This window comes from Lutra lutra, chromosome 11, assembly GCF_902655055.1.
Source record: "Lutra lutra chromosome 11, mLutLut1.2, whole genome shotgun sequence".
Taxonomy (NCBI): domain Eukaryota; kingdom Metazoa; phylum Chordata; class Mammalia; order Carnivora; family Mustelidae; genus Lutra; species Lutra lutra.
Window position 1 is genome coordinate 86089944 of NC_062288.1, and position 16198 is coordinate 86106141.

General features: G+C 42.5%; 1 protein-coding gene across 5 annotated transcripts in view; it reads left to right on the forward strand.

Annotated features, from left to right (window-relative positions):
* NRF1 (nuclear respiratory factor 1) overlaps positions 1–16198 on the forward strand; it is a 145791-nt gene that overhangs the window by 107519 nt on the left and 22074 nt on the right. For 4 of the 5 annotated variants that reach the window (XM_047694490.1, XM_047694488.1, XM_047694489.1 and 1 more), the window contains one exon: positions 6612–6736. In XM_047694490.1, the coding sequence (XP_047550446.1) occupies positions 6612–6736 (125 nt within the window). Of the gene's footprint in view, positions 1–6611; positions 6737–12907; positions 13050–16198 lie in introns of all 5 variants that reach the window. The other variant, XR_007121419.1, reaches the window with a different exon arrangement.

Consider the following 16198-nt stretch of genomic DNA (forward strand, 5'->3'; position numbering starts at 1 on the left):
TGTAGGGGTATTATGAGAACTGAGAAAGATAGTGCACGCAAGATCCTTAGACCAGTGCCTGGCATATGGTAAGGGTGTGGTCCCCATTAAGTGCAGCAGCTGTTAGCCTCACATTTAGTCCCTGAATTCTTCTGACCTGTCTGCACTCCACTGGGTAAGGTCCTAAATAAGGAGGACTCTGAGATACAATGTCTGCCCTCAAAAAAGTCATATGGTTATCTTTGGGGAGATTGATTTAAGTAAAACACTTAGTAAACACTATTACTCAGCATGATTCACTACTGAATTGTGTAGTACAGTCTGTGAACGTTGTAGAAATTCAGAGGAAGGGGATCATCTCCTCCAAAATATAAAAAAACACCCAAAGTTTAGATTTGTTGAGATAGATAACTAGAAAGCCTTGATAGGCTTAGGTAGGAATGATTTCCATGTGACTGTTTAGTATGGGGGCTGAGAAGGTTCTGAAGTCACATAGGTTCAGGTTTGGATTCTAAACTCTGCCACTTACTAGCCATTTGATCTTGAGAAATTTAGCCATTTGATCTTGGTTTCCTCATCATAAGGATAATTTTCATCATATAGAATTGAAAAAAATTCACTGAGATGATATATACAAAACTCTGATCAGGTGTCCCACCTGTACTGAGCACTTCAAGAATTAGAGCTGTTGAGGCCCTTGGGTGGTTCAGTCGGTGTCCCACTCTTGATTTTCACTCGGGTCATGATCTCAGGGTTGTGGGAATGAGTTCCGCCCTGGGCATGGAGCCTGCTTAAGATTCTCTCTCTCTGCCCCCCTTCTAAAAAAAGAAAGGAATTAGAGTTATCATTTAAATTGCATTTTAAATTTTGTCTATTCAGAATTCCTTACAATGAGAAGAGATTAGAAATAGAAGGCTAGTTAAGAAGAGGCAGGCCAGGTGTGCCTTGTTAAAGACTTGGAAACTGAAGTGGTGAGAGTGAAGATAAAGTGACTGAGTTTGAAGGGAATGTGGCCAAGAGTGTGGTTGATTAGGTATGGAACACACACACCTCTCAGGGGCCCTCACTGAGTCCCCGAGTGACCTGGGATTGAAACTTTTTTCTTAGCCCATTGAACCATGTGGCTTTTCAGTAACATGAAAGTCTTATTTGACCCCTTGCACTTTGGCCCAACCCCACTCCATCCTTTGAGAGAGGACACAACAGAGAAACTGCCTAAAAGTCATGGCCAAAGTGAGAACCTCCCTCTGGTCTGGTAACCCCTCACTGTGGCATGGAGCCTAATGGGCCACCATTAAAGACCAGCAAGACTTGACTTCACTGAGCCAGCACCTTGGATATTCCAATGAAGTGTGAGTGTCCTGGGAACCCTGTACATAGTGGAAAATATGAGGCACATTCTGGCTCCCTTCAGTGTAAGGACCAGGGCTTAATTCTAAAGGCAAGGAGAGTAATGGTTTCCCCTGAGGGCTTATTAACAAACTCAGTTGCAGCTGAGGTGGCTATAGTGTTTACTCCAAAGGAAGGAGAATGCAGTTCACCGTGGCATGGAGGAGGAGTAGAGATGTTGAAATCTGTTTGCAATCAGAGAGCCCAGCGCCCCGACGAGTGTTGGGGGATGGTGTGTTGCAGCCTCTGCTCAGGGTGAAGAAACCAGGCCCTGTGGCCAAGACTAGACTGTCACCTGCTACTAGGGGCTTTCTGGTTCCAGGTGAGGTCACCCACTGTCTAATGCCAGGAGGTTTGGACTTGAGACGCAGACCCCCCTGGTGTTTGCTTCTTTGTGGGATGAGACAGTACTCCCAGCCTCGCCGCAGATTGTGTTGCTGGAAGTGAAAACTACACTGAGAAATCCGGTCTTTGTTCCCATGGTAACAAAGCAATTTCGTAGAGCTGCTTCCTTCTAGCCTGTTTCAGGTGCAGATGGAACCAGCAGGCTCCTATAATAAACAGCAGAGGAGGGTGAGGCGAGCCACGTGCTACGGCAGGTGGGGAGTAAGAAGGCAGAGGGGCTCCTTCATCTGCTGGAGGGCAAAGGGGGGTCAGGACAGACCTGTTTTTCAACAACGCTGTTAAAAGAGTCTTGTGTAGCAAGTCAGAACAAGGGCCCTGGCCTCAAACAGCCTTTGGCCCATCCTGGCGTTAGAAATGACACAAAGAGGGTAAGGAGAAATGGTCATTAAGAAAAATCCGGAAACTAGTTAATTGTAACTATTTTCAAAATACATAATAAATTAGCACTTTTAGGAAGGAGATAGGGGAGAAAATGAAAATGAACAAATGAGGTATGGAACATTATAGCTCAAAAAACCAAAAGTATTCAGCTGAGCAACCAGAGGGAAAGGAAGTGAAATCATCATTTGGTTGTTGCGATACAAAAATTAATTTGAAGTTTCAGTTTGTTGGTTAAGCTGTCCTAGATTATATTCCCTCTTAAGTCCATTTAAATCAGTATGGCCCCGGGGTGCCTGGCTGGCTCAGTCAGAAGAGCACACAACTCTTAATTGCAGGGTCCCCATACTGGGCATGGAGCCTCCTTAAAAAAAAAAAAAAAAAAATTTGTTCTAAAGTCGGTGCAGCCCTTGCATATACAGATGCATGGTAAGTATTTATAGACTGAGTCTACATTTGCCCTACTAGGAATTTGCACTGCATTGTCAACACCGAGACAGTTATTACTTGTGTGTCTACTGTGTACAACTTGGCGCTATGGGGAAGGAAAGGCATTGAGTCCGCTTCTCAGGGAACTCAGAGTTGCTGTTCTTTTGCTGTGAAGACATTTGGCTTTAAAAAGGAAGTGAAGCTTATCTTTAAAGAAAAGTTTACTGTTTTTTTTTTTTGTTTTTTTTTTTAATGAAAGTACCATTGACTTAAAATTAGAGATATTATTAAAATAAAATATGGCTGTCATGTATGGACTGGTACTTATTTGTCTAGTACAATGGGATGGATGACCTAGATTAGAAATCCTCTCTGAAGATGGAGGGCAGGGGCCCACAGCTGCTGCTTTCTCCTGGGGATGAAGGCTGGGCACTTGCAGATAAGAAGCTGATGAAAACTTTGCATTTGCAACTCTGGTTTAGAAACTTAGTTTTGTCAAAATCCTGTGAGGGAGTAGCTTAGAGACGTTTTTGTTCGTCTTCACCTTGTAAGTAAAGGACATCTTTTCCTAGCAGTCTAGTTGGCTCACTCCCATGAGGTCTAGTGTTGGTGGTTAGAGTTGATTTGGAAATGAAGGCCTGTTGGCCAGGGGAGTTGCCGCTGCCTTCCTGCCCCACGGGAAGGATCCCTCCATCACTGTTTTGCCTCTGGCCCCTGCCCCAGGATGAAATAACTAACCTCGGGGCGCCTGGGTGGCTCAGTGGGTTAAGCCGCTGCCTTCGGCTCGGGTCATGATCTCAGGGTCCTGGGATCGAGTCCCACATCGGGCTCTCTGCTCAGCAAGAAGCCTGCTTCCCTCTCTCTCTCTCTCTCTCTGCCTTCCTCTCCGTCTACTTGTGATCTCTCTCTGTCAAATAAATAAAATAAAATCTTAAAAAAAAAAAAGAAATAACTAACCTCACCAGCCGGCAAGCTCGTCATCCCCCTCACACCTCTGGTCCCGGATTGCACCGGCTTAGGCTGGTTCCCTTCCTTTCTTCTACCAAACATATTTTAGAAAGGTGTTAAAGAAAATGACTTCAGATATGTGGAGCTTCAGACGTAGTAAAATAGGTATGACTGGGAACCGGTGCGCTTCCAGTCCGCAGAGCTGTCCTCCCTCCATCACCCGTGAAACTCCACACTGCAGGCACGTGTGCAGGGGCTCCAGGACTGGCAGGACACCTGATGGTCACAGAAATGCGATTAAACAAATTGTGATAAAAATTGTGAAGAATGGCGCAATTGCTGAGGTAACCTGTAAACAAAGCTCATATTTCCATATAAACAATTCTCATTTACAGCTTCCTTCTCTAAAATACCGCGCTGCCACAGCTTTTCTTAAAGAATGGACTTTTCAGCTCTCTGTGATGTCTCAGGCCAGAGTGTGAAATATTTTTGTCATGAATCAGTGACAACTGGGTACTGTAAAATTTTCTTAGAAACATCAGATTCTTTAAAAAAAAATTTAAAGATTAAGGATCTAGACATGAAATCACTAATTTTATGATCTCTAATAAAGATTTTTTTTAAAAGATTTTTATTTATTTGACACACACAGAGGGAATTCACAAGTAGGAGGAGAGGCAGGCAGAGAGAGAGGAGGAAGTAGGCTCCCCACTGAGCAGAGAGCCCAATGCAGGACTCGATCTCAGGACCCCGAGATCATGACCTGAGCCAAAGGCAGAGGCTTAACTCACTGAGCCACCTAGGTTCCCTTGTTTTGTTTTTTTGAGAGAGAGAGAGAGAGAGAGAGAGCGAGCACAAGACGTGGGAGGGTCAGAGGGAGAAACAGACTCCCCACCAAGCAGGAAGCCCAATGTGGAATTCGATCCCGGGACCCCAGGATCATGACCCGAGCCAAAGACAGTTGCCCAACCAGCTGAGCCACCCAAGTGCCCTCTAATAAAGATTTTTGAAGGACTTTAAAATTAAACTCTGCCATGTAAAATGTGAAGAATAACCTTAGTAGCAATTCCAGATCAAAGGTCCTTTTTAGTTCTAAATTCATGTTACGGATACCATGCAGTGACTGGCTGTAGGCCTCAGATCACCAAGAAGTGTGTCTAGGCATGGAGGGCGATCTTAGCTCACACATGAGCTGCATGTGCACTCCATGACTGTTGAGTTTTTTTTGCTTAGCCTGAATTATACCCTCAAATGTTTATGAAGGAAGCAAACATATTTGAAATACATAATTATGACCTTGAACTAAGTCAGAGGAAACCTGGAACTTAAAAGTTGCCACAGATGAGTGGCTAGGGGAAAGCGGGGGAGGGGTGTCAGCAATTTTGCATTTATTATTTTGAATAAATGTCAGAGAGCATTTACACGAGGAAATACAGTGTTAGGTGAAAAAAAAGCAGGCTATAAAACTACGGTATGATCCCAACTATTAGCTGTTGTGTTTAATAGTAGAAGGAGATAACTTATCTCTGTATGACATTTTTTAAGTTTCTTTTATATTTAATGAAACTAACATGTCAGCTACATGTATTTTAGTATCAGAAAAAAATAAGTTTTGAATACAGAGACATAAAAACTAAAAAGCAAAGCAAATTAGTAAGAGAATTTTCTACTTATTGGGACTTTTCTGTCCACTGGGTTTCTTTTACTGCTTCCTAGAATCCTTGTATTCCCCCCAGGGAAGTGATTATGTCCGTTGCTTTCCTTGTCTGCTGACCTTAAATGAAAGTGACGCTGTTGAGTGTGGTACATGTTGCTTTGCCCACAGTCAGGACATGTCTGCCCTAATCAGTCCAGGGCCCCTCATCGCCACAGTCGCACCTACAGCTCGTGACTGTAAGGTGTGCCAAAGCTGGGGCCTGCAGCTTCAGGGCAAAGCTCGATCAATTGGCTTTTTCGGTGTCAAACCCAGGATTTTGCCCACCTATACTGCATGACACCACCTCCTCTACTCCATGCCCATGTTTGATACTCCTTCAGTAGCTGTGCAAAGTGGGAGTTGATATTTTCCCAGAAGAGGTGCTGAATTTCTGCTTCTTTCAAATTTTAACATCTCTGAAATGTGGATACTCCAGTCTTAGAGTTATCAGGCATTTTCCTTCCTTTCTTGCTGGCACATAAAATAATGATGCATTTTCTAGTTTGTAGCATCATAGAATCAATAAAAATGGGTATTTGTGCATTTCGGAAGAGCATATAGCAAGAGAAAGAAAGAAAAATAGGATACAAATTGCTAGAATAGGGCTCCTTATAAACAGATGGCTAATATCTTTCTATTTTACTAAGTGTTTGCTTTGCAGTGAAGGGAGATTTTTTGTTTCATTGTGTTTCTAGAAGCTAGGAGTTTGGGCTTATGTGATCACTTAAAATTTCAAGCCTTAATAATTTAGCACTGCCCACGTGTACCCTGAGATGAAGAGAAAAGCTAGACTTTGCAGGATGTTAGAGCCTTAGTTAGCCATTACTTTGTATTTGAAGTCATAGATATGAACTACATTGTTATTATTTAATATTAATTAAATAGCGAGTTCAGGTTGTTGACTCCTCATGTTACCGTCTGTCCTCTGTCACCAAAGGGCAGTTGTAGATAATCTGCCTAGTGTTACCATAAAGAGAAGAGAGAACAAGAAAACCTTGTGATTGCCAACCAGAAAGGCTTTTGCCTTGTCAGTGTGGGTCAGAGATCCCACTCTGCCTGGCGAGCACTCAACCAATGTTGATAAAGAAGAGACTGGTAATGAGTGCCTTCCATCCTCAAACACCCATTTCTTAGATTTGAAGGATATCTCACATTAGCTCTATAGATCTGTAAGACGTGGGGGTTCTCTGGCTATTTACTGTTCTCATTTAAAAATTTCCTCTGGCTCCATCCAGCAGCACAGGACTCCTATCTTCACTGGTAGGCTCGGACCCACTGCGTCCGTAGAGGAGTCCAAGGAAGGGTTGGGAAGATGGTTTCTCTTGCTGCAGCGCTGTGCCTTTATACAACTTACACACCCCCCTCTCTGCTGTTCCTGTGCCCACAGTGAAGCCGCCGCCCATGCTGTCGCCACACTGGCCGAGGCCACCTTGCAAGGCGGGGGACAGATCGTCCTGTCGGGGGAAACCGCAGCAGCTGTCGGAGCACTTACTGGAGTCCAAGATGCTAATGGTAAGAGAGCATAAATATTTTATTGAATATCTTCCCTGTTTCCACTTAAACCTTCATGACATGACTGACAGCAGACCCTTCAGGAAGAGGTTGAGCTTTGATTTGAGTTTTCTTTATTGATAAGGTAATTGAGGCCTAGTGAAATTCTAGGAGTCTCTGATTCCTTTCATGAGTAGGAGACTTGGGGTTTTCTGGGGCGGGGGAATGCCATGATAATGGCTATCTAATTGAATTGCTTATTTGAAAAGTATTTTGCTGTGATAGGACTGAGAGGTACTTTAAAATTAGCTATGGGGCGCATTTTGTCCTTTACTCTCCCATGGGGTAGATCAGTATCCTTTGCAATAGCAGAGACCCTCCCATGGGCGGTACATTGTGGTAAGTTAGAATGTTCTATCTCAAGAAAGGCACCAGCATCTCACACAGGGTCAGCCCTCAGGGTATGATGAAGGCGCTTTTCTGGTTTGTGCCCTGGAGTCTGCCTCCTGTTAAATGGGACCTCACCAGGGACCTCTCGATTTAGCCAATAACACGCCACCACACTGCCCTTGTTCCCCAGGATTTTGACTTCCTGGGTATTGGTGATTGCCTGAATAAACTAAAGGGATAAAGTTCATAGAAATATGGTGGCAAAAATGTACAGCTTCAGCCCAGCTCTTTGGATCTATTTCAGCAGGCTCTGGAAGTCAGTTACCCAGACCTGGGCTGCCCGGGAAAGTGCCGCAGAAGTCTGGGTCAAAGAGAAGGACCAGCCCTGTTCTGTGACACTCCGGGACTGTTCATTAAACTTTTAAAATACACATTTTATAAATAAATAAATAAATAAATAAATAAATAAATAAAATTATATGTATAATTAGGTTAAGTAGAACAAGTTAAGTACTCCATGGTTTTTGGAGATTTCTTTTTAGTCTTGAAAAGAGGATAAATAATAACGGTCTTATTTAGACAGAAAGTTACTTAATGATATCAGTGGCTGAGAGAAAAGTTCCTGGCACTTTTTAAAGGATAGATCCATTATAAGTGAACTTGGAAAAGTCTTTGAAGAAAGACCCAAAGCTGTGTCCTCCTTTGGAAGTGAGAAGAGGAAAGTACTTGTGTCTCTCACCCAGAGAATAACACAGGAAATGTAAAGAGTCCCTGTGGCTCCTGAAATTATCTTCTGAAAAACAAACAAACAAGCCAAGAAATCAAACACTGTAGCTACAGCCTACTTTTTCTGTAGGTTTGGGGGCTCCCATGAACTAACCCTGACAGAGATAGACTTGGTCTTAGCCAGAACACTGCAGGTTAAAGGGCATCTTACAGCCATGTGTATTTGGGATAAAATGGACCATAGGTAGATTGAACGAAAACCTCCCTCTTTAGCTAGAATCCTACCCCTATTTCCTTACTCTATGCTGTTCCTCTTCTGAGTCCTGATCTACCTTGAATAGCTAGGGTATCTGGCTCTGTGACGATCTTCTGAAGTGCAGATTACTGTTTTTCCCTGTGGAAAGCTACAGATACTTCTCTGTGTGAGTTTGATAGGAGACTGTTATCCCTTCTAATGGTCTTGACCAACCTGTCGGGGTTTAGGAGAGTAGACAGCTTTATAGTTCTGGCTCCTCTTCAGTCTCACCTTCTCAGACTGAATTTATAGGTAAGTATAAGTACCCTGGGGGTCTCGGACCCAGTGGACCCATTCCACCGTACAGTAAAGCTGAACCACACCCACTATCACTGATTCCTAGAAGCTTCCTCTTCCCTTGGGGTATGTAATCAAGTTGTGTTGATTTCATGTAGTTGATTGTGTTGGTGGTAAGAGAAAATTCTGGTCTGCATCCTAAAAGCCAGCAGTTCCCAAAGAAGGCCGTCCCCAGTGTGTGACTGCCAACATGTTCCTAACTAAGATGTGAGAGTTGGAGGTAGCACTTTTTTGGAGCACCGTTTCTCTGTCAGACCGGGTGCTTGAGTTGTGCCTTACCCCAGCAGTTTTAGGCCAAGGTCGGTCATTTCATCTCTCCCTTTGGGAGTCCAGAGAATGAATCTAATATTGGATGTGATCCAGTTAATTCTGATGCTCCTTCAGTCTTTTTTACCCAGAGTGCTGTAGAGTTTACTCTGGTGCTGGAACCAGATCTCTCCCATGTAAATAGCTGATTTGGTATCTGGGTAGACTTTTACGGAATTCTCTTTTCATCATTCTTACAGAGTGTGTCCAATTGCCAGAGTTTGTCACTTCTGTGATGACAACCTTATGGTGTCTGCCAATAGACCAAGTTTATTAACAGGAAGAGTATTACCAGGAAGAACCAGATGGTAGAGGAACAAGGTGCTATTTGGAAATGCCACTACTGGGGAAAAAGAAATACACCCCAGATTCCAGAGTATGATTTAAATAAAAATCCTATTAGCAGACAACTTTCCTGAGAGCAGTCTGGATATTGTTTAGGCCTGAAGGAGAGAAGTTTCTGCGTCTTCCGGGATGGAGAACCATTGTGTGTGGAGCTTGAGAGAGTATGGTAATGGGAGAGAGAGGACAGTTTTTTGAATGGAAGATAACGACCCAGGCATGCACACCAGAAGTTTGATTGTGGGTCACCAAGGCAGAATCGACAGAGACCTTGCTCCCCGAACATGTGTCCTTTTGTCTGGACTCAGCTCCCGCCAACACTTAAGCACTGGTTTTATTTTATTTCACATATGCTCTCCCTTTTTTGATAGCACTAAATGGGTCTTTGGTCTCTTAGGATGGAATTTCATGATTTGGTCCAATTGAAAGTTTTCACAGGTGCCTTTCTTTTTATTGAAGTGCAGGTGGATTTGCCTAAGACTAGGGAAGCCCTCTCCATGAGTGCCTTCCTTTACATCTTTTCTTGTCTGTTCTTTTCTTTTCTTTTCTCACAGTCGTTCCTTGCCTCCCCACCCCCCACTCCAACACCCTAATATAAAAGGTTATGCAGTCTGTAAGGCAGGCCCTGTGACCCTGAGTCACCCCTCACCTGACCTCGACACCCATGGTTAGCAATCTTCGGGCAACCAGATCTACATACCTTTTTCTTCCTTCCTAATACAGCAAGAATAATTAAAAATAGGAACTGTAGAGCGCCTGGGTGGCTCAGTCATTAAGTGTCTGCCTTTGGCTCAGGTCATCACCCCAAGGGCATGGGATTGAGTCCCACATCAGACTCCCTGCTCTGCAGGAAGCCCACTTCTCCTTCTCCCACTCCCACTGCTTGTGCTCCTTCTCTCTCTGTGTCTCTCTCTGTCCAATAAATAAGTAAAATCTTTAAAAAAAAAAAAATTGGAACTGTATTGACCCTTGGCCACCTCTTCGAGGTGCTGTTATGTCTGAGATCTTATTGCATATTCATGCAGCTGTCTTTTATTCCCAAAAGCTAGATGGGGGGGTAGGAGGGACTAAACAGATAGTTCATAGTTAATCAATAAAGATAATGGGAATCATCTGCTTCAACTGTTGTCCCATTAAGCCTCTTACCAGAGCTGCTAAGAAAGTGTCCTATTTTAAAGCTATAACCCCCTTAATTATATATGTTGAAAATAGGTTTTTTTTTCTTCAGTTTATTTGTATTTTACTTTTGTTACTTCATTTTTATTTCCATAATTATTGTCTTTTGCCTTTACATTTACGGAGGCCCCATATCAGATAAATATCTATATGGCAGTTCTTCTGTGGTCTCATGTTTTATTTTAAATACTGTAAAATAGGGACACCTGGGTGGCTCAGTCAGTTATGCTTCTGCCTTCGGCTCAGGTCATGATCCTAGGGTTCTGGGATGGAGTCGTGCATTGGGCTCCCTGCTTAGCAGGGAGCCTACTTCTCCCTCTGCCTGCCACTCTCCCTGCCTTTGCTCTCTCTCTCTCTCTCTCTCACAAATAAATAAATCTTTAAAAAAAAGAGGGGGGGTTAAAAAAATACTGTAAAATATCCGGAATTTGTTTTGGAGTATGATATTAAGTAGGAATCTGAATTGATTCTTTTCCCCTGCATAATCTATTCCAGTACCATTTATTCCACAAAAAGGTTGAAATCCATCCTTTCTAAATTGATTTGAGATGTCATTTTTAACATATGTAGAATTCTTTTTCTTTTTTCCAGTTTTTTATTTTAATTCCAGTATAGTTAACATACAGTGTTCTATTAGTCTCAGGTGTACAATACAGTGATTCAGCAATTCTGTACATTACTTAGTGCACATCCTGATAAGTGTACTCTTAATCCCCTTTACCTTCCTCAACCCCGCCACCCACCTCCGCTCTGGTACCCATCAGTTCGTTCTCCATAGTTAAGAGTCTTGTTTCTTGATTTGTCTCTCCTCCCCCTACCCCGCCTTTGTTTGTCTATTTGTTTGCCTTTTTATTTATTTATTCGTTATGCTCCACACCTAACATGGGGCTCAAACTCACAACCCTGAGATCAGGAGTCACAGACTCTACCAACTGAGCCAGCCAGGCATCTTGCCTTTATTTTCCCTTATTCATTTCTTTTGTTTCTTAAATTCCACATATGAGTGAAATCGTATAGTATTTGCTTTCTGACTTATTTCACTTATTTGTCTTTCTGACTTATTACTCTCTGTCTTGCAAATGGCAAGATTTCATTCTTTTTTGTGGCTGAATAATATTCCATTGTGTATTATCCATTCATCTACGGATGGACACTTGGGCTGCTTCCGTAATTTGGCTATTGTAAATAGTGCTGCTATAAACCTCAGGGTGCATGTATCCCTTTGAATTAGTATTTTTGTATTCTTTGTGTAAGTAACCAGTAGTTAAATAGCTGGGTCATAGGGTAGTCCTATTTTTTTTTTACTTTTTGAGGAACCTCCATACTGTTTTCCACAGTGGCTGCATCAGTTTGTATTCCCACCAATGGGGCAAGAGGGTTCCTTTTTCTCCACATCCTCACCAATGTTTGTTGTTTCTTGTGTTTTTGATTTTGGCCATTCTGACCAGGGTGAGGCGATATCTCAGTGTGGTTTTGATTTGCATTTCCCTGGTGATGAGGGGTGTTGAGCATCTTTTCATATGTCTTTTGGCCATCTGGATGTCTTTGGAGAAATGTCAGTTCATGTCTTCTCCCATTTTTAACTGGATTATTTGTTTTTAGGATGTTCAGTTTTATAAGATTTTTATATATTTTAGATACTAACCCTTTATCAGATATGTCATTTGCAAGTATCTTCTCCCATTCAGTAGGTTGTCTTTTAGTTTTGTTGATTGCCTCCTTCCCTGTGCAGAAGCATTTTATTTTTATGTAGTCCCAGGAGTTTATTTTTGCTTTTGTTTCCCTTGCCTCAGGAGACATATCTAGAAAAATATTGCTACGGCTCAGATCAGAAATTACTGCCTGTGCCCTCTTCTAGGATTTTTATGGTTTCAGGTCTCACCTGTAGGTCTTTAATTCATCTTGACTTTATTTTTGTGTATGATAAAAAAAAAAAGTGGTCCGGATCTCCTTTGGTTTTTTGTTTGTTTGCTTTTGCATGTAGCTGTGGAGTTTTCCCGACACCATTTTTTTGAAGAGACTGTGTTTTGCCCATTGTATAGTCTTGCATCTTTTGTTGCAGATTAATTGACTATATAATCGTGGGTCTGTTTCTGGACTTTCTATCCTGTTCTACTGATCTTTGTGTCTGTTTTTGTGCCCGTACCATATTGTTTTGATTACTGTAGCTTTGTAGTGTAACTTGAAATCTGGAATTGGGATACCTCCAGCTTTGTTTCTCTCTTTCAAGATTGTTTTGGCTGTTTGGGGTCTTTTGTGGTTCCATACACATTTTAGGATTATTTGTTCTAGTTCTGCGAAAAATGTTTTTAGTAATTTTATGCAGAATTCTTAAGTAGACTGTGTAGTCTTTTGTGTGGATCTTCTATTTCCATTCATCTATTTGTTTTGTTATTTATACTGTAATATTTTATTATTGTGGTGTTATTAGCAGTTAGTGAAAGGCCTTTCTCCATATTTGGAAAAAATTCAGTCAAAATTCCAAAAAAACATTTGTGGGGGGGAGTGACCTTTACAGTAATTTTAAAGTTAATCCAGAAGAATTAAAGCCTCTTTTTATTCTTAATTTTACTTCCAGTATAATTAACATAGTGTTAAAGTCTTATTTTCATTTAACTAATTTAAGTGTTCTCCTCTCCTTCTGCCCCATCTTTCCCTAGGGCAGGGGAAGTGGGGACTATTCATTATCACAGAGATGGACCAGGAGTGGGAAGCAAGTGCTCTTAATACTGCCCCAGTGAATTGAATGAGACACTAATTGTTGCTGGAGGAGACACTGTCCCTGTAGTTAGACCAAACCAGGTGCGTCTTTCTAGATTAAGAAATCGTGCTGTCGATTCTGTTCATGCAGAATTTTGGGGAGGTTCAGTTCTTACACTTTGAAATTTTAATTTCCCTTTTCCCCCAACTTCTTCAATGTCATTTTTTGTACTAAAATGAGGGTGGGGCACACTCCCCTTACTGAGTACTCCAAACTAGGAATCTGCTTTCTTTCCCACTATTGACCTTGCATTCTGTCTCTCAATTCCATTGTCTTACTAATTTTATTTATTTAATAAACATTTATATAATGCTTGCTATGTGCAAGCACTCTGCTAAATGTTGTACATGCATGAACTTATTTAAAACTCAGAATAATCCTATGAGGTAAACACTATTTTGCTCCTATAATGTATGGGGAAGGTGAGACACAGAAAGTTTCAGTAACTTGGCCAGGTTCACACAGAGTGTGGCGGAAGTGGAATTTGAATTCAGGTAGTTTGCCTCCACGCCACTCAGCGATGCTGTCTCCTTTCGATGTGACTCCACAAATACAGAGTGATCACTGTTTCCCAGTGTTGAACAGATAAGTTTGGGAATGTCAGGCCTTTCTCCCCATTCCTGGTAGAAGCCACTTGCTTTTGTCTAGCTTAGCCGCGGTGCCTGTCTGCCACAGTTGTCCCTGATGGCTCTAGGGAGCCTGTGGTGATTTCTGATGTCAAGTGCTCCCCTGCCCATCAGCCCTCCCCTCTGCCTGCATGAGTGCACACACACACATCCCTTTGCTAGCCTAGGGGAGCCTATAGGTCTCTGGTTCTCCAGTGGTGGAAATTATAGAACCATTCGATGATCAGCTATCACATTTTAGTATTTTTAGTGAGCAGATCACTTTGCAATTGATGAACATGTCTTCTTATTTTCATTTGATTGAGGGGAGGGTGTCGGTGTTTAGAACAAGGGACATTGTTTGGGGATGATGAATAGATGATGTTCCCAAGGAAGTAAACCCAGCTTATGAGTTGTTTCCTTACCCCCTAGAAGCTTCTGTCCATGCACTCCTGCCATCATTCAGTTTATGCCAGAGCTCTTTGAGCATTGCTACCTGTCTCTAGGAACTAGAAAACAGGGTGGTAGAAAGGGCTCTGGGGAAAATACATTTCTGCACGGACCTAGTTCGTGGCTAATTTATTTCCTCTGCTCCACACTGTGCCTTCCCTTTGGCTCTTCCTCCAGCCCTTGATTGGGCCATGCCAGAGAGTTTGGAAAATGCATCTTTCTCCACTGTTTGACACCCAGACACTATCCATACTGACTGTGCTGTCTTGGCTAGGACCTGGGGCCAGCTACCTTCCTCACGCCCTGAATGGAGAGACATGGGCTAGAGGGCTGGATCTGTTTGAAAATGAAAACTGATTACAAGGCATTAACATTATACCTACAGAAAGAGCAGCCCTTCTCATTTCTTTGCCATGCAGTATGCCCCTCTTTGTTCTGACCTGGCACCTGCAGCAGCCCTGCTACCTGAGGGTCCCCTTTAAAATTCATCAGCATTAATTTCCTACGACTGAAAGACCCTTCTCCATCTTGCTGCACTGTAAACCCAGTGTGCATTGTACTACCCATTTCAACTGCCAAATCAAGGGAAATCAATTTTTAATTCCTTTAGAAAAAAAATTCTGTCTTCTTCTTTTCTTCACACTGAACATGTCTTCAGCTTTCCACCTGGCTACTTTTCTTTGACCCTATTAAAAACTTTTAAAGGGGTGCCTGGATGGCTCACTGAGTTCAGCATCTGCCTTCGGCTCAGGTCATGATCCCAGGGTCCTGGGATCGAGCCCCACTTCAGGCTCCCTGGTGCTCTCTCTTGCTATGTCTGTCTCTCTCTCTCTCTCTCAAATAAATAAATAAAATCTTCAATTAAAAAAAAACTTTTATTTTTTTAAAAGATTTTATTTATTTATTTGACACAGAGAGAGAGATCACAAGTAAGCAGATAGGCAGGCAGAGAGAGAAGAGGAAACAGGCTCCCTGCTGAGCAGAGAGCCTGATGCAGGGCTCCATCCCAGGACCCTGGAATCCTGACCTGAGCCAAAGGCAGAGGCTTAACCCAATGAGCCACCCAGGCGTGCCCCCCCCAAAAAACTTAAAACTATATATGTTTCTCCAGTTTAATTTAATCTCAACTATGCTCATTGGAATACCTTTTTTTAAAAATTTGATCTTTTTAGCAAAAGGGATAAAAGAATAGATAGATGAGGACAGAAACATGAAGTTCAGATAAGAGAGCAGGATTCCTGGGTGGAGTTTTTGCATGAGAGATCGGAACACACATTCCTATTCTGCAAGGCCTCCCAAGTGAGACAGGATGGCAGAAAGGTCTGTTCTGTACTGATCATAAAGAGGTGAATGTAGCTGGATCCGAAGGAGGCAGCATGCGTGTGCTTTAATTCTCTGTGGAAACCTACTTTATATGTATCATAAGAAGATTAGGGCATCCTTAACCTGGAGGCTTGAACCCTAAGAGATTCTGTATAAATTTTTTGTACTTGTCTGGGATCCATAGCTCTGATCAGAAGTGCAAATAAATTAGAGAACCCCTTCTCTCTCCCTCTTACCCCTCTCCCCTTGCGTCCCTCCCCCGACCTGCCAAAGGATTAAGAGCTTCTGCTATAGAAGTGGTGGCTGGGGTCATTTACCTTTGTGGCTTTCTGGTCTAGTGCTGAGAATAAAGAGGGCGAGGGAGATGGGAGGGTCTGCTGCCTTGCTGCTTACTCTAAAAGCTTACTCTAAAAGAGCATTACCAATCTCTGTGATCTTGAGCAAGCAAATTAACCTCTCCAAGCCTGAACCCTAAAATTAGGCTAATGGTCGTTCCATGCTCATGAGGTTGATGGGAGTGTTGAACAGAGAGAGTGATTCCTGTAGAGTGCTTAGCATAGTGCTTGGCACATAGATACGCGGTAAACATAAAACAGTTATGAGCTGCCCACATCAGTTTCAACTCCCCGAATTTCATCCTTCCCCAGAATTTGCCCAGTTGCGCTTCAGAATGCAGAGTATGGTGTGCTTCCCTGTTTCCAGGGTAAATCCATACACTCACCTTATGCAGCTGAAGGATTTCTGTGCCAGAGGTAAAAGGCTGCAAAAATGTGACATCAGAAGCTCTTTCGGTATAGCCTTGAGGGAAGGAA